A 19,034-nucleotide genomic window follows, 5' to 3' on the forward strand; every position below is an offset into this window, starting at 1 on the left:
AGATTCCGAAGGGTTTCCTAATGCGTAGCTAAATTTCTATGAGGGATAGTTAGCGGTCATTCGTTATTGGGGAGAGATCTGTAAAAGGATATCCAGTGACAGGGGATAGGGTTCTTTTAGTATTTCCGGGGCGCCTGAGTGACACGGGCAGACCTTGAACCGGGCTTCTAGAACCGTTTCAAACCAATAACGAGTGACGTAAGAACACCAATGATTTAATTCGAGGATACCTGACGAGGTTGAATTGGATAATTTGGTTGACATTCCTACAATTGAACAGTTATTGAGGAAAGGTAGAGGATCCAAGTCGATTAATCCATTCTCTGAGGAGTCCGAAATCCTAGGATCGCTTCACCCATCAGTGTCACAGTCGATCCCTTTCTCTGCCTTCTAGGATAAAGCACTTTAGAACACTCCCATCTCCCCCACACAACTCATGATCTATATTCTCTCCACCTTTTTGTGCTAGATTTAGTAAGTAGTTCCACGGTCCCTGTGGATTCGATCTTTTTATTACTTGACGACATTCCGTGCACTTGCGGAAGGCTATCATAGCATTAGGTCAGGCCTACTGCCTATGACATGATGCTTAATCTCAAAGAACTCTATGGACATCAAAGTCGGGCTTGTAACGACCCACCCTCCTTACTACTCTTTAAGGGCGGTGCTACTTAATTACTAACTTTACTTACTAATGTTAGTTATGTTAAGTGTGGCAGTACTTAAAGTTTCCAAGGTATGAATAAAATCCAAACATGCAACTAAGTAGTAGCTAAAGCATATCAGTACAAAAGCATGATATGGATCCTCATGAATTTCTTCTATAAAAGAACTAACATATATGACAACTGTTATAAAAAGAATTCCCAGAAGGATTAAATTCCAGCATTACCGAGAGCATTTCAGCAATATTAGAATAAAGCAAATAATCTATCTACTATATCCTAGTAACAAGAAATAACATGTACAACCTCTAGATTCTTCTAACAATTCAAAGCAGTAGAAAGAATAAATTAACATCCATTTAAATTCTTAGCAAGGTCCTCGAAGCTTCCATTCTCAACATCACACACCCATCATCTCCTTGTCGCCTTCCTTCATATAAGCTTTCCTTTTCCTTTATCTGCAGTAGGAGGAAATGCAACTATAAGCCAATGCTTAGTAAACGCTATCTAACTCACAAAACACATAAATGCATATATATATGAGAATAAAGCCGCATGCTCAAAGAATATAGCAATTAAACTAAATCTTGCATTTCTCAAAGGAACAAACAGTTCTAACTTGCTAAACTCGGAAATAAAAAAGCTAAACTTGCTGAATGGAACTTTAATGATACTTGCTTCGTTAGTCCAAATACGTATAGTTTAATACTTCAAAATAATAATAATCTTCTCTTGGGCCCAGGCTTAGTACCAAAGCGCGCTCCCTAATAGAAACTGAGGTAGCTAGCCACCAGTCCTACGAGGGTAAAGACCTTGGTCTTACCAGGGCCAAGACCTCAGAATTGATCACCTGGATTTATTTAACGACAACCTCGGAAGTCGGGTACTTTGATGGGAAAGTCTTGAAAAACCGTTCCGGTAGATTCTTGCAGAACAAAAATTTTTCGGAAACGATCTCAAGTTGCCCTCATAGTCGATCAAACGAAGTTTGATCGACTCGTTTAGATCATTGGGCTCTTGTGTTTGGTTTACAGGATCCAATATAAAAAGCATAATTTAATTAACGCGGAAACATTAAATTATACCTTTCTTCGGACGGTTGTGAAGGATGTAGATGACCTCTCGATCTTCTGCTGTATTCCTCTCCTCTTCTCGAACGTTGTGTGGGCAACGATCCTTCGAGAATATCTCCACCAGAATTCTCCCTCCGATGGCTAGCAAGCTTTCCTTCCTTCTCGTTGTGAGAAGAGAAGAAGAAGAAGAGGCTGCCGAGAGTCTCTCTCGGCCACCAAAGCTTATTTTCGTGTCTCTTCAAAGCCAAGCAAGCCCCCTTCTTTTATAGCCTAGCCATCTCTCAAATATGGTATAATTTGAGCCATAAACATGGTATGATTGATTCGTAAACATGGTATGATTTGAATCAATCAAATCGGAGAATTTTGGAATGATTTCGGAAGTTTCCAATTCGAACCCGCGGCCTTTAATCGATCAAACAATCGATTAAACACCGTAACTTTTTCTCATTAACACTGGTAATCGATCAGGTGATCGATTACCAGGCTGGTAATCGATCACCTGATCGATTACCTGCCTTCGTATGAGAAACTCTGGTAATCGATCAGGTGATCGATTACCAAGGTGTGTAATCGATCACCTGATCGATTACACTCCTTTGTATTGGTTCGAAAGACTAGTTTCTTCACGAATTCATCCAAGGTGGACTTGAGGATTCCCAGAGGCTACAACAGGGACCTAGAGGAGGAATTGATTTTGGTCTCCCGATAGGCTTAAGCTTCCCATGCTCTTCACCGAACACACAGCTTAAGTCTATCAATAATAACTCATTCCACTAGAGAGTTATTATTGCACTACCGCACCAATCCCATATTATAATATGGGCTCCTTCTTACTATCAGTACATTAGTCTCCCTGTGTTTAAGATATCGTATGTCCGTCAATTAAATGAGTTACTGACAACTCAAATTTAATCAACTTCTAATCCAAGAGTAGTACCACTCAACCTTATTATCATGCGGACAAGGTCCACCTGCAGGGTTTACATGATAATCCTTATGAGCTCCTCAAGGGGACATCATCAACCTAGATTATAGGACACAGATTCCTTCTATAATCAACAACACACCATGTACATAATACTACTTCCCAACTCATCGGGCCTATTGATCTATCGATCTAAATCTCACCCTTTGATGAATTAAAGAAGTACATACTAAGCACATGTGTTTGTTATTATATCGGGATTAAGAGCATGTACATCTATAGTAACAGAGGTTTAGTTCGATTATATAGTCAGTATAAATCGAACAATCCTCAGATGGTCCTGTTCAATACACACTTAGTGTACTAGTGTAATTCTATAGTCAAGACAGACTAAGACCGAATTACACTACAACCACTCCAATGGTTTGTCCAATCCATCTTGGTTGTGAACACTGTTTATAACCTATAAGGAACTGATAACATGGTCTTCTGTGTGTGACTCCGCACACCATGTTTATCTACAATATAGATTAAATGGACACTTGCAAAATATTGACCAAATGTGATTCTTATTTCAGAATGTTTATTTACACAGCTAGGATTCTGGTATACATCCCAACAAACTAAAGCAATGTATTAAATCAAGCTTTATCTAAGCCCCACAAAGTTTTTCAATCAAAAATTATACAAAATAAATACAAAATAAGAGAAATTGTTTACCGGTGTAGTAATCAGGACCCTTTTAAACTTGTATTTCCATTTCATTCTTGTCTGTGTCTGCTTTAGCAAGACACAAAATCATTTCTTTGATATATATGAATAGCAGCAAAACTAACGTAACCAACTGAAATATAGAAAGTATTTGTGGCAATAAATGAAGATAGTGAACAAACATAGGAACAATTTGCATCATCTTGAAAGACTTCAAAATTAACTAAAGTCCTGGTTCCACACCATATAAAGTTGTCATGGATTTGAAGTGCTTGTAACCTTCATCAACCAAACCTGCATGAGCACAAGCTGAAAGAATCCCCAAGAAGGTAACCTGATTAGGTTTGCAGCCATATCTCTGCATGTCTTTGAACAATTCAAGTGCTTCTTTAACTAAACCATGTTGAGAAAATGCTGTCACCATGGCATTTAGACTAACTACGTTTGGCTCACCAATGGACAAGAAAATATGATAGGCATCACTCACACTCCCACATTTTGCATACATTGAGACCAAGGAACTTTGAACAGCCACATCTGACTCTAGGTTTGTTTTGATTGTGCATGCATGAATGTGCATTCCCACGTCAAGAATTACCAGGTTAGCTGAAGCACTAAGTACACAGCTCAATGCTTGAGCACTGGGCCTAAACCCTTCATCAACCATGCAATTGAACCATTGTATTGCATTTTCATGTTTCCCATTTGCCACAAATGCTGAGATGATAGCAGTCCAAGCAATTTCATCTTTTTCAGGCATCTCTTGAAACAGGCGAACAGACTCAGAAATCCACCCTCTATTGGAAAATCCCATTATCATTGAAGTCCAAGAAATAATATCCTTTTCAGGCATTGCCTCGAACAATTAATTTGCAGCTTCCAATGTATTATCCTGGATGTATCCAGCAATCAACGAATTCCATGATACCAAATCTTTTATGCTCATCCAATTGAACGATCTCCTGGCAGCATCCATCCAACGAGCTCTTGCGTACATGACAATAATTGAATTACCCAGGAAGGCATCATTTTGGAGTTCTAGAGCCAAGATGAGAGCATGAAATTGAAGCCCTTCTCTTATCCTGTCCAGTTCAGAGCAAGCATCAACCATGACAGTTAGTGTCATGGAATTGAAGCTCACACATTCTCTTCGCATCTACAGAAATAGTCTAAAACCATCTTCCCACATTCCACTTCTTATGCACCCTTGAATCATAGCAGTCCAAAAAACCACATTCTTCTCCGGCATTGCGTCGAAAAGCTCTCTGGCGTCGCAGACCCTCCCACATTTACAATACCCATCGACCATCGAGCTCCAAGAAAACACATCCCTCACCTCCATCGCCTCGAACACTTTAACGGCCAAATCGAGCTTCCCAACCCGCACGTACCCGCAGATCAAAGCGTTCGTAGCGACTGGGTCGCGCCACCTCCGTGGCATCGCCTGGTAGACTTCCTCGGCCTCCTTCATCATCCCGTTCTTGGTGAATCCCCAGATCATGGCGCCGTAGGAGACTGCGACGGCGTCGACAGAGAAAGGACGACAACGGGAAGAAGACAGTGAGGACTTGCGGAGAAAGGGCACGTCGGAGCTGCTCGATCTAGGGTTTGAGAGGTGGAATGGAGGAGCGACGCGCGGCGGTGTCGGCAGCGAATCGCAGCGATGAAGAAGAAAGGAGAGAATCGGCAATTTAATGTTTTAAAGAGGAATGTACAGTAATCTTCCAATGGGTTAGGGTTTGGGCTAAATCGGTTTAAATCTTAATAATTATCAAACTGATTACTGTAGCAAATCAGGTTCAAACTTGGTTCACTAACCAAACGACCTCCGATTTGATCCAAATTAATTTCGTTTGATTCGTCTTCACGAGATGAATCTTCCCATCTCTTATATTTTATCAAAACCCCTTTCATCACGAATCAAACCAAGTTGATTCAATTTGGTTCAACCTGAATCGTTTGGTTCACCAACCAAACAATTTCAGATTTGACATAATTTGGTTTCGTTAATTTCGTCTTTGCAAGACGAGTTCCATTCTCCTTCACAACGAAACTTCTAGTATTTTACACGCAATGGAAGTCGGGTGTAGGGGTTTTGGAAGCGCGTAGTGGAAGTTGGGTTTAGGGGTTTTGGAAGCGCGTAGTGGAAGATCAGCGGGATGTAAAAATATTTGGGGGGAGAGAGGGAAAAAAAAGTGAAAATATACAACGGTTTTAAATCGTTGTTATAGCTTCCAAAACCGTTGTTGTCGTTACAAAAAAGCGCACATAGACAACGGTTTTTAAACCATTGTCGTAGTCTTCAAAAACCGTTGTTGTAGTCCCAAAATAGCGAACATAGACAACGATTTTAAAACCGTTGTTGTAGCCTCCAAAAACCGTTGTCGTAGGCTCCAATCAACCTCTCAAAGACATCGGTTTTTGTTAAAATCGTTGTAAAAATGCCAAAACCGATGTCTTTTGAGTGTTGTTAATTACCAATTTTCTTGTAGTGTTTAACGAGCTAAATCTCACCCTTTGATGAATCAAAGAAATATATACTAAGTATATGTGTTTGTTATTATATCAGGATTAAGAGCATGCACATCCATAGCAACAGAGATCTAGTTCGATTATATAGTCAGTATAAATCGAATGACCTCAAGTGGTCCTGCTCAATACACACAAAGTGTACTAGTGTAATTTAATAGTCAAGATAGACTAATACCAATTACACTACAACCACTTTAATGGTTTGTCTCTATCCATTTTTGTTGTGAGCTACTGTTTATAATTTATAAGGAACCTGATAACATGATCTTCTGTGTGACACAACCCACCATGTTATCTATAATATAAATTAAGTGGACAACTACATTACATAAGAAATGCAAATATTCTGACCAAGGTGAATTCTCATTTCAATATTATTGCAAAATGGATGTTTATACAAAAAACAAGACTTTATAGTATACATCCCAATAATCTCAAGTTGGCCGAGTTCGTCAAGAGGTCCAAGTTCATTTCATGCAAGCATGTTATCATCTCGCTTTTTCCATATTTCATCTATATTTTTAAATTTTTATTGAATGAATTTTTTCTTTATTTATGAAATTATTAAATTAATTTACAAGTATTAATTTATCGGTAATTATATAGATAATAATAATAAAGGTTGGACTATAACTCTGGATAGCCCATACGTGCATCCATCCCTAAGAAGAAAGAAGACGATCAGAAGAAGTTGGCGTGTGGAGGCTTGCGCATGAAATAGTGGGAGTGAGATTGCGTACGTGGAAGAGAATAAAAAAAATAGAGAATTTTTCTTAAAAATTTCCTAACTCATTTTAAATTAATCGAACCAATTTAATCCAATTAAATTTGAAGTATAATATTTGATTAATAGTTAAGAATAAAATAGTTATGAAAATTTTAAAAAATTAATTTTAATGAACAATATTAAATTAGAATTCAATATCATATTATTTAATTATTTTTACTAATTTAAATTTTAAATCATGCTTTTCAATATAGATGGAGCCATGGAAGGACTGGGCTATTGCTCAGGATAGCCCTTGCGTGGCTCTGTCTCTGCTTGTAGCAGTGCGAGGTGACCTAGCAATTATGTGAGGAGGCAACTAGCAATGAGAAATTTAATGCTTGTAATGATAGGAAGAAAAGGGTTAGAGGTACCTTGTTCAAGCTGACAACGTTAGGCGGTGGGTTTGTTGATTGTTAGTTAATTTTTATCGAATTCTCTCCTACTAAAGGGTTAGATAGTAAATAAAATAATATATAAATATGGTTATTTATCTTGTTTCATGAACCCCTACAAATATGTAGGACTTATATTGAATAATAAGAACACTGCTAGTTTATTTCCATTCTCTCTACTTTTGTCTTGAAATAACAAATCATCTATCTCTGACATTCTATTTCTTAATTAGCGATGAAAATTAATTTTAATAGCTAAGATGATATCAGTGATTGAAAAAATTGATCACTATTTGATCGCTAAGAGCACTTAGTGATCGATTAGCAATCAAACCTTTTGGTCGCTAATTATTGATCTCCTTGTAATGTCCTCTAATCCAACATTGCACTAACTTCTTTTTTGAGTATTATATTTTTAGAGATATTTTCATTGTCACGTATGGACGTGGTGATGAAAATGCATGACCTAATTTATTGGAGATGCCCCTAATTATAGACGTATTATTGAAATCGATATGACTACCTCCAGTAAGTTTAGCTATAAATTGAATTGTCTAATTTTGAAGAATGACTTAGTCTTGTGGATTAAAGCTCCCATCCCTCCGTTGTCCACTCCGATCATTCCTCCCATGAGCTCTTTTTCTCCCCTCCTCCACCACTCTTCTATTCCACCTCTCCTTATTCGTTCATTCCTATCTTCCTCGGGGAGAGAGAGAGTGTGTGTGTGTGAGAGCAGGGACCTGATCAATAATCCGCGGCCACATTTCTTCACTGCTGGTCCCTGCAAAGTAATCTTGCTTATCTATTTTATCATATATCACCATGGCTATGGCTTTCAGTGGCACCCAGGACAAGTGCAAGGCCTGCGAGAAGACCGTCCACTTCGTCGACCTCTTGTCTGCTGATGGAGTCATCTATCACAAGCCCTGCTTCCGATGTAGCCATTGCAATGGAACTCTCTCGGTAATCCTAATTCCTATTATATCTTTCGACGTACTTTAAAATAGACAATGTGTTAAGTAATTCGTGACATGGTTTCAGATGTGCAATTACTCTTCCATGGACGGTATTCTTTATTGCAAGCCTCACTTTGAGCAGCTGTTCAAGGAGACAGGCACCTTCACCAAGAAGTTTCCAACAGGTTGTCTATTAATTGATTTAGATATATCAACCACAGTCCATAGGTATGTATAATAGCTAGATTAGTCATTCTATTCCTACAATTAATTCTCAGGAACAAAGTCTGGAGAGAGGACAGCCAGCAAGTTCTCATACATGTTCTCCGGAACCCAAGACAAATGTGCCACCTGCAAGAAGACAGCCTATCCCTTGGAGACGGTGCGATCATCTGCTTAATTAATTTAATTTTATAAATCAATTTTATGTTTATTAATTACGTGGGATATGTATATTTATGTGTGTATATGTATAATGTACGGATGGATACAGTTGACGATGGAAGGGGATATATACCACAAAACATGCTTCAAATGTTCTGTGGGAGGGTGCACACTGACACCTTCGTCCTACGCCGCACTCAACGGCATCCTCTACTGCAAGCACCACTTTGCGCGACTGTTCATGGAGAAGGGAAGCTACAGCCATGTCATCCAAGCTGCCATGCTGAAGCAGACCGCTGCCGTAGAGCAGTAGATCCAAAATCGAATCTTCCTGTGGAGTGCGCTGTAACAACAAATTCCTTCAACTTTAAATTTTGACGAATCTTTGTGTATGTGCACTTGATTATTTTGAGAGCAAAATCATGACTTGATTATTATTAAGCTGTTCTCAGGTCTTAACATAATTAATTAGTTTCAAACTGCAATTGAATTGAGCCCTTGATGCATCTCATTGAAAGAAGAGCATATATATATAACTAGATTCTAAACAAGGAAAAAATTATCTAATTTATCAATAAAGTAAAACCAAATCCTTTTTAATTATTGTTCCATGATACAATTACTTCAAGTATATTCTGCTAAAGTTAAATCAACCGTTATGTTCATAATCATATAAGAAGAATCATCATAAGGAATGTTTACTACTAGAAATATATGACCTATCACGATACTGTTTTAATGACATTTAATTTAAAATGTCATTATAAATAATTTTTAATAACACTTATTAAAAAAATTATTTTTTAAAATAAAATATCATATTAGATTATTTATCATGATAAACATTATGAATGTCATGGTATCTTAATAACTTAATAACCTAATTCACCTTCGTTGTCGATTCTCTAGCCCACTATCATCACGGTCCCTTTCTGTGCCCCGGGATTGATTTGTTCATAACTGATATGTTCCATGATACCACACTCAACAACTCTAGACTACGTGGCACTGTTCCATGTAAGCAGCTTCAACCTATGTGCCTTTAGTTCAGTTCCTCACTTGAATCAGACTCCCAAATTCTTTATGTGACTTAGCACATCAAGTCTCTTATGCGACTTGGGACTCAGAGTCCCTTACAGTACGATCCGACACCTTGAGTCCTCTCACCTAGAGTCACCTCCACAACATGGTATCTCAAGCGTTCCATGCAACTCAGCTTCTTGAGTTCCTTAATGTGATTCAACCTTTGAGCCATGGAAGCCCTTCACTCGAAGTAGAGCTAGCTCGTGTTTTGTACTCAGTGCTCCCCTTTGAGTTTTGTATTCTACTCTACACTCCGAGCGGTTCGAACACCTCAATTCCCTTATGTTGTCCTTGATCCCTTGGTTATATACAAGCTCAAGCCATCACTAAACATGATCCTTATAGGGATGGATCATAATTGGACATGATCCTCCCACTAATCATGGGGGCATGATAACAATGCCACATCAAAAGGATAGTTACACTGTTTGCCTAGTCATGCGCTAGAGTGGGATCCAAGATTGGGAGGTCTTGATTGTAAAGACCCCGGATTGGGAGATCTCGATCATAAAGATCTTAAATGGAATATCTGTTATATTTGAGAGGAGTCCTATGACAATTGCCTTATGATTGTATTATTTTTGAATAAATAGAAATTTACTATTTAAGTGCATACTTTTTATGTATTTAATTGGATCTTAAACTTATTTACTGAATGTCCGTAATACGATTCATAGCATAAGAGAATTTATGATTGGATCACAATTTGTGAGCATCTCTATATGAGCAATTATGAATGTATTAAAATTATCCCTAGTCGATGAATTGATGAGCGTGGACGTTATCAATTCTGTTGAGACTAACATGTTTTAAACTCTTTGGTTTGCCAAGCAGCTATTCTCACTAGCTAGAGACATTGGATGTTGAGAGTTAAACGTGGATGCTAGTTAAAGGTAACTGGTTCATTAGAGTGATCTGCCATGAGACTTCATATGGTTCTATACATATGTCAATGAATATCTTAGTGTAGCTTAAGTGTGAGTTTCCTTTGACTTGCAATATTCAAGTCACATTGGTCATGGAGGTTTATACTTTAACATCTTAAGCAAATATTGTAGGATCATTGGGAGTACTAGAGGGGGGTGAATAGCACGTATGGTGTGTTCTCACAATTTTTATAATGCTTGTAAAACCTTGAGTAGATAGAAATCGAGAGGGTAGTGGAAAGAATAAAAACAGAACATACAAAGATTTACTTGGTTCACAGCCACAAGCTGCTACTCCAAGGCCCATGATCAAAAGATCATTTCTGACAGGTAATCAACTAAATAACTCCCCTCTTATGAAAAGGAGTTAGCGCTTTACAAAAAGGTAGGACCGGTAACAAGTATACCGACCTAGTAATTTAAGAACAAAGTAAAGTGCAAATGATTATATTGGTGCAGGAAGTACCAGATGATCGAACTTTGATTTTGATAATGGCACGAGGTTCAAGTTAAGTGTGTTGTTGGACTAACAAATTGATTTAGTGTATAGGGAGTACAAGTAAAGTCCTAGTTGAGGCTAGACAAAAAGTAAAAGTTCTAGTTGTAGGCTAGGCAAGGACAAGTCCTGGTCAGAAGGATCAGACAAAAGACTTGGCAGGTCAAGTGCATCAGGTGTAAATCCATGTAGTGTCAGAGGATTGGGAAGCATAGCTAAAGTCCAAGCGAGTACGGTCAGGAAGACCAGAGGTTTGGTGAAGTCTAGGTGGTCAGGAGGACCGAGTTCTAGCAGCAAATTCTTGGGAGCCAAGGACCACAGTTGAGTAGAAAGTCCAACAAGTCTGGAGGACTTGATTGGCAAGTAAGGTAAATTATCCCGAGAGGAGTGGGTCAGGACATTTTCCCGAAGTGGAATTGTAGGCGTCGTCGGTCTAACCTACGGTTTCAATGGAAACCTAAAGTTAAGACCAAGAAATAGTTCAAAGAACTGTTCTTTAAAATATTTATCTATATTTTTGTAACTAACTTGTAATGCAGATTGGAGAGGTGAAGTATTTGACTCTGGGTGACCTTATCCAAGGTTCAAGTCGATCGGACGTTCCAGTTGACTTGAATGTAGATTCCAGGCAACTCGATATCGGATAAACGCAGTGAAAGTCAAAGTCTATCAAGACCTTCCACGTCAGCACGGAGTCGACCAGAAGGCTGAGTCAGCTGTGAGGATAGTAGATCAACGGTCTACGTGGAGTCTGTTGGGATGTATACCAGAATCCTAGCTATTTATGTTAATAAATATTCTGAAATAAGAATCACATTTGGTCAATGTTTGCATTTAATTTTATGCAAGTGTCCACTTAATTTATATTGTAAATAAACATGGTGTGCGGAGTCACACACAGAAGACCATGTTATCAGTTCCTTATAAATTATAAATAGTGTTTACAACCAAGATGGATTAGATAAACCATTAGACTGGTTGTAGTTTAATTTGGTCTTAGTCTGTCTTGACTATAAAATTACACTAGTATACTAAGTGTGCATTGAGCAGGACCATCTGAGGATTGTTCGATTTATACTAACTATATAATCGAACTAAACATCTGTTATTATGGATGTGCATGTTTTTAATCCCAATATAATAACAAACACATGTACTTAGTATATATTTCTTTGATTCATCAAAGGGTGAGATTTAGTGCGATAGATCAAAAGGCCCGATGAGTTGGGAAATAGTATTATGTACATGGTGTGTTGTTAATTATAGAAGGAATCTGCGTCCTAAATATAGGTTCATGATGTCCCCTTGAGGAGCTCATAAGGATTATCATGTAAACCCTGCAGGTGGACTTTGTCCGCATGGTAATAAGGTTGAGTAGTATTACTCTTGCATTAGAAGTTAATTAAATTTGAATTGTCAGTAACTCATTTAATTAACGGACATACGATATCTTAAACACAGGGAGATTAATGTACTTATAGTAATAAGGAGCCCATATTGTAATATAGGATTGGTGCGGTAGTGCAATAATAACTCTATAGTGGAATGAGTTATTATTGATGGACTTAAACTGTGTGTTCAAGAAGAACATGGGTAGCTCAAGCCCATCAGGAGACCAAAACCAATTCCTCCTCTAGGTCCCTACTGTAGCCTCTGGAAATCCTCGAACCCACCTTAGGAAGAATTCATGGAGACCTTCGGAAGAATTCTTGAAGACCTCTTGGAGACGTTCGAAAGAATTTTTGAAGACCTCGGGAGACCTCTGGAAGAATTTTAGGAGACCATCGGAAGAATTCTCGAAGACCTTTGGAGAACTTCGGAAGAATTCTCAAAGACCTCCGAAAGAATTCTAGAAGACCTCCGAAAGAATTCTGGAAGAATTCTAGGAGAAATTTCGGATAGAAAATTTTATTTATAAAAGAAAATTTCTGAAATTTTATTAAGAATTTTTTCGGGAAAAATTCTGACAAGAATTAAGAAATTTTAAAAGAATTTCCACTAAGAAATTTTGTAAATTAATTTTATTAAAGGCGACAAAATTTAATTAAGGGATCTTATTAAGATATTAATGAGATTTAATTAAAAGATTTTGTCTAAGAATAAAATTAATAGAAAAGAAGTTTTCTTAAAAACTGATAAATTTTATATCTAAATATTCTATTAGAATTATTCTAATTAGATCTTGCCAAAAATTTATCAAATTTTTTCTAAAATTTCTAAGATGGCATATATATATAAGGAGGTGTTTAGGGGAGGCAAAAGATAACACAACTCTTGGCTTTTTTCCTCCCCTAGGGCCGGCGGCACCAACATAAGGACTCCTCCCTTTTGCTTGCTGCCGCCACAACCCTCCTTCTCAATGATATCAGAGCATTGGTTAGGGCTCTGTGTGTTTGGTTTCAGTTTTTCATGCACTTTTATAAAATTAGGCAAAATAATAGTAGGATGTGCAATAGATTAACTCTGTGGTTGTAGACATCCTAAGTTCCAACTATTATGGCCAAGAAAAATTTTATGATATGATGTGTATGTTTAGATCCCTCGGGTTTATCGAGGTTGTATTTTGTTGTAATAATTTAAGCACAGAAGGACATTGTATAGATTTAATTTTACAATTCGATCTAGAATTTTTGTAAACTCCTTTGTGGAGTATAGGATCGATAAGATGTAAAATTTTTTCTATAATTGTTGCGACTTTTTCTTGCATGGTGAGAACCGGATGCGCAGCGGAACAAGAAAGACGCGACTGAGTCCAAAGGGAGGAATCTTGAAGAACGGCGGATATTGAAAAGGCCATAATAGTTGAAAAATTATTTTTTCATATTTTTATTGCTTATTCTTTATGCTGTTTTTTATTATATCCCATGTGCTTGATGTAATTGCATATTATTTTTTATGCATAGAATTACATAGGTAAAACCCCTAAGGATTTGTCTAGATGGGACATTATGTGTACATTATTAATAAGTTCTTAAAATTGGTTTTGTCTAAGAAAGTGGTTGATGATCCAATAACCAAGAAGGCCGATGTGCCTCGCCACGGCCTGGAAACCAATTTTTTTGAATAAGTTAATATGTATACATAATTAAAATACCTAAGGATTTTAGTGGGAAATTATGAATGCATAATTTAATGATGTCCTTAATTGGTTTTGTCTTAGAAAGTGGTTGATGCTCCAATAACCAAGAAGGCCGATGTGCCTCGCCACGGCCTGGAAATCAATTTTGGAATAATTAAATATGCATACATAATTAAAATTCCTCAAATCCAAATAACTAAGTGGGAGAGGGATTTTTTTAAAAAATCCCACGGCCTCCATTACTGGTTTGATAGTGATGCATTCAAACTTATGTGTTGGCTCTGAGTGCCTTCCTCCCCATCGGATGAGTTTGCTTGCGGATCACTAGATCAAACTTCCTTAATGGATGACTATAGGAAATTATTTAAGAGCGTGTGATCTTCTCCATCTGAAGGGACACAATCCTAAATAATTACCTTAGTGTCAAGTAATGGTGAACACTTAGAACACATATAATAGTATCCTCCCCATCGGAGTCACTGCTATTATTTTGTGTGGCCAAAGATAAACCAACTATTAATTTTACTTGTCATAAAGTTAAGTTGACAAGATAGTAAAATTAATGGGTAAAACCTCCTCTTACAAATGCTTGAATTAGTAAACGTCCACACGATCGTGGCATACTAAATTCCCGGTGTTTGAGGTGTTGGTGAATTTAAATTATATTGTTTGAGGAATCAATATAATTTTAAAGTTCTAAAGTTTTGACCAAATCTCATTTTGTGATTCTCAAGACTTTTGAATGACTTTTTGTTGGAATGTATACCAGAATCCTAGCTATGTAAATAAACATTCTGAAATAACTATCACATTTAGTCAATATTTGCATTTAGTTTTTATGCAAGTGTCCGATTTGTACTTGTAGATAAACATGGTGTGTCACACACAGAAGACCATGTTATCAGTTCCTTATAGATTATAAACAGTGTTCACAACCAAGATGGATTGGACAAACCATTGGATTGGTTGTAGTGTAATTTGGTCTTAGTCTGTCTTGACTATAGAATCACACTAGTACACTAAGTGTTGTTGGCGATCTGGATCTCCGTCCTATGATCCGGATTCTATCCGCTCTTAAAAGCATAGAACCCCACAGGACAAAAATTTATCCCGCCTGGATCAATTGACAAAGTCTACAAAAGACTAAGTCAATCGATCCTTCAGGATCGCCGATTCCTAAATTATTATCTACGGTTTCTAACTAGTTCTAGTAAAATTAAAACTGCGGAAAAATAAAATATTATACCAGAACCTTGTTGATGACCTCGGAGCCTTCCGCTGTATTCCTTTCTTCTTCCTGGACGTTGGGTGGACAACGATCCTCCAGAACTAAAAGAACTGCAACCTCCGGATGATGCCTTGGATCGCCTTTCTTCTTCTCGCTGCAACTTTGCCTTGTCGCGTCTCCCTTGCTTGGATCCGGCCACCACTTGGAGGAAGAGGTTCGGCCACCTCAAGAGAAGAAGGGGAAGGGGCGGTAGAGGAAGAAGAAGAAAAAGAAAAGGAAGAAGAAGATGAGGGAGGGGCGGCGGCACCAAAGGAGAAGGAGGAGAGGAAGAGAGTTTTGTTTTCGTTTAGCTCTCTCTTCTTCTTGTCTTCTTTCTTCTTCTTGCCGCCCACCCCCTCCTTCTTTTATAGCCTCACGCCCAAGACCAAGCACCCTTTGCCAATTCAAAATATTTATTTAATTTTGATTGATTCCAAGAACCAATTCCAAATTATAAAAATCCAGAATTATTTTTCAAATCTAGGCCTTTAGATTAGCTTGCTTGGTTTCTAGCCGTTAGATCTTTTCAGAAATAATTAAAAAAATTATTTCCAACCTTATCTATAATGGCCGGCCACTATTGAATTATTTCCATGAATTAATTCTATATTAAAAAGAAAATAAACCTGAACCGAAGAGATCTCATCCATCGGATGCAACTTAATCTCATCTAACGGTTACGATATAATCTTGTTTAATATAACTTGATCTCATCAATCCAATGGCCATGATTGATCCTCTTGGGCGTGTGGTTCAATGAACCATGTCTGGTTCACCTCGTGAACCGGTTCTTCCTTCCAAAGAGAATTAAAACCGAACCGGATAGATCTCGTCCATCGGAGACGACTTAATCTCATCCAACGGTTCTAATCTATTCTCTTCTATTCCTTTTTATTTATTTCGATCCAATGGATGCAACTTGATCTAATCCCACGGATACAAGCTGATCTCATCCATTAACTCATCCTACGGTCGAGAACTAATCTCATCCAACGGTCGAGATTCAATCTCATCCGACGGCTGAGAACTAATCTCATCCGTTTGATTGCATCCTTTTGAAGATGTCTTTAGGCTACAGCGGGGACCTCGAGGAGGTATTGGATCTGGCCTTCTGATGGGTTTCGGATCCCGTATTCAACCCCGAATACACACCTACATCCATCAACAACGATCCATTCCACTAGAGGATCATTGTTGCACTACCAATCCAATCCCCAAATTACGTTATGGGTTCCTTCTTATTATTTTATGCATTGCTCCCCTTTTACAACAGGAGATTTACAACGCTTTTTCTGCTAGATAGACAACGCATAAAAAGCATTATGTATTAGCTTTTCTCTTGTAGTGCAAATATTCTGTCCTTATCTAGTCTAGGTTCTTCTAGTTCAGTAAATAAAAAATAAAAAAATAAAAAAATAAAAAAAAATACAAGCAATCAATTATAGAATTTGGATCCCCTTGGAACGTGACCCTTGTTGGGTCAGATCAAATGTATTTGATCCTTGGGGACCCAGAATTGATTCATTCCAACTGGATTAACTAATTTGGACTTAGAAACTCATCCTTGGACTCTATGTCTATTTGGTTTGTGTGTTCTGTGCAACAATATCATGAATGACCTATTTTTTGATTTGAGTCTAATGCCCGATCGATTGTATCCAACTTTCTGAGATCCAAGTATCATGTCAAGATACTTAGACCCAGACGTGAATTTTTCAAGCGGCCGTCTAAGGTCGTCAACTTGAAGCTTTAATTAGAAATTCTCCTTCTCAAGTTGAACTTGAGTCGAACCCTCAATTAGAGTAGCCTTGGTTGACGGCTCAGTGTTGACTTTCTCTTTAAAGAGAACTATCTCCTCTTGGAGCGATTCAACTAAAGTATTGGATTTTGCTAATTTCTTTGAAAGACTGATTATTATAGAATACAAGCGTTCGGTACTTACAGCGGTGTGGGAATCTTCGGAAATGAATGTGAATCCGTGGCTTGTGTCGATGTCCGAGTCACTGTCTCTTTTCGTTGGTTCGTTTCGTGACGAAAGGGAGAGGAAGCTTGTCGTCGTGGGTTCTTTGTCTGAGTCTTCTGATGATGACTCGTCCCAGGTTGCCTTGAGTGCTATTTTCTTTTTTTTTTCAATCCTTCTTTTGGTTCGGGCAGTCAGCCTTGAAGTGACCCTTCTTGTTGCATCCGTAGCATCTGAGCTCCGTTTTGTCATTTGAAGTTGGACTATTCATCTTGTTCACCAACTTCTTCACCTCCAACTTTTTGACCCCGCATTTTCTCCCGATCATTTTCTGTACAAGGTTTACAAGCTCCGTTGTAACTTTGTCATTTGTTTTGGAGTCCGATGAAGTCTGAATCTTCAACTATCTTTTTTGTTTTCTTTTCTTTGCTTGTACATGCAAAAAGAGCAATACTCTTCTCTTCCATTTCGGCATTAGACTGCTCATGTAATTCAAACTTGAAAAACAATTCATCTAATTTTACCTTTGAAAGGTCCCTAGAGACCTTGTAAGCATCCACCATAGATGCCCACAAAGTGTTCCTAGGAAATTCTTTCAGTGCATACCAGATTATGTCCCGATTTTTTATTTGCTATTCGATTACGTGTAGGCCATTGAGGATATCTTAGATTCTGGCATGCTGCCCGCTCATTGACTCCCCGTCCATCATCCTAATATTATACAATTTATTCATTAACAAATCTCTTTTACTCACCTTGGTGTCCGAGGTCCCTTCATGCAGCTCGATCAGCTTGTTCCACAAGTCCTTCGCATTGATGAATGGTCTGACCAGGTTCAGTTCTTCTTTTGTCAATCCACATTGCAAGGTTTGTGTGGCTTTTATGTCTGCATTGATCTTTTTTCTCGTGGCCACGTCCCACTTCTCACAAGTCTTTGGTAGACCGTCATTGATAGTCGGGATTGAGAATCCCGTTTGAATGACTATCCACATCTCCACTTGAGTCTTCAAGTGGTACTCCATCCTACCTTTCCAGTAGGTGAAGTCCTCTCCTGAGAACAGAGGTGGTCTTGCAGTGTTGAAGCCTTCTTGGTGAGCCATTAATCTAGCACACAGAAAGATAAAAAAATTGACGTTCCAAGACTTGGTCTTGGATTTAGTAGTGCGGGATAAAAGTATAAAATAAATTTAAAAAAAACTTCAAAAAATTTTGATAAAAATTTGAAAGTAATTTGGAAAACATTCTCGATCAGTGGTTGCACTAGATTTGAGAACCCCACTCTGATACCAATTATAGGATCGGATAAGCGCTAGAGGGGGGTGAATAGCACTTATAGTGATTTTTCTTGATTTTGAAAACTTATATCGATAATCGTGCTAGTTCATAAATCGAATATATGCAGTAGAAATAAGAATAATAAAATAATCACACAATGACATGTTTATTTTTACTTGGTTCACAGCCAAAGGATGCTACTCCAAGGCCCACGATTTGTGATCGTTTATGTACGAGCAATCCACTAAAAAACTTGTTTCCTTACGAGAACAAGTTGTAATGATTTACAAAGCCAATGATAAATAAAACTTTTATCGTATTAACAAATATAATAATATTTACTCGTTACCCAAGAGCCGGAGTTTGAAGACCATCTTTGTGGCGCGATTCCGGTATTACGACGGCTAGACGGATGTTGCTGCTCGCTCAGGGTGTCGTCGGCTCGATGTGAATTGACTTGAATTGATACAGAGAAGCCTCTATTCGAAGTCTTTTTATTAGACATTTCGATCGACTGGAACCTTATTCTGGTCGACTC

The 19,034-nt window shown here is 37.9% G+C and overlaps 1 protein-coding gene and 1 pseudogene across 1 annotated transcript; one reads left to right on the top strand and one right to left on the bottom strand.

Annotated features, from left to right (window-relative positions):
- Positions 1–3,600: 3,600 nt before the first annotated feature.
- On the bottom strand, positions 3,601–6,569 carry LOC141815137 (pentatricopeptide repeat-containing protein At1g53600, mitochondrial-like; annotated as a pseudogene).
- A 1,323-nt stretch (positions 6,570–7,892) lies between these two features.
- LOC141815138 (LIM domain-containing protein PLIM2b-like) lies at positions 7,893–8,723 on the top strand. The gene is made up of 4 exons (XM_074703080.1): positions 7,893–8,033; positions 8,112–8,211; positions 8,305–8,408; positions 8,520–8,723. Exons 1-4 carry the CDS (start codon positions 7,893–7,895, stop codon positions 8,721–8,723), a joined length of 549 nt encoding a protein of 182 aa, XP_074559181.1.
- Positions 8,724–19,034: the final 10,311 nt, after the last annotated feature.

Source organism: Curcuma longa, chromosome 21 (genome assembly GCF_044706935.1).
Source record: "Curcuma longa cultivar G26 ecotype Majalengka, Jawa Barat chromosome 21, ITB_CL_G26_1.1, whole genome shotgun sequence".
In the NCBI taxonomy this organism is placed as follows: Eukaryota; Viridiplantae; Streptophyta; class Magnoliopsida; order Zingiberales; family Zingiberaceae; genus Curcuma; species Curcuma longa.

Bases quoted from the DNA above. Each gene is read 5' to 3' on its own strand.
- LOC141815138 (XM_074703080.1), top strand. From the start codon at position 7,893: ATGGCTATGGCTTTCAGTGGCACCCAGGACAAGTGCAAGGCCTGCGAG. The intron at 8,034-8,111 runs GTAATCCTAATT...ACATGGTTTCAG, and splicing joins ATTGCAATGGAACTCTCTCG to ATGTGCAATTACTCTTCCAT. The intron at 8,212-8,304 runs GTTGTCTATTAA...ATTAATTCTCAG, and splicing joins CACCAAGAAGTTTCCAACAG to GAACAAAGTCTGGAGAGAGG.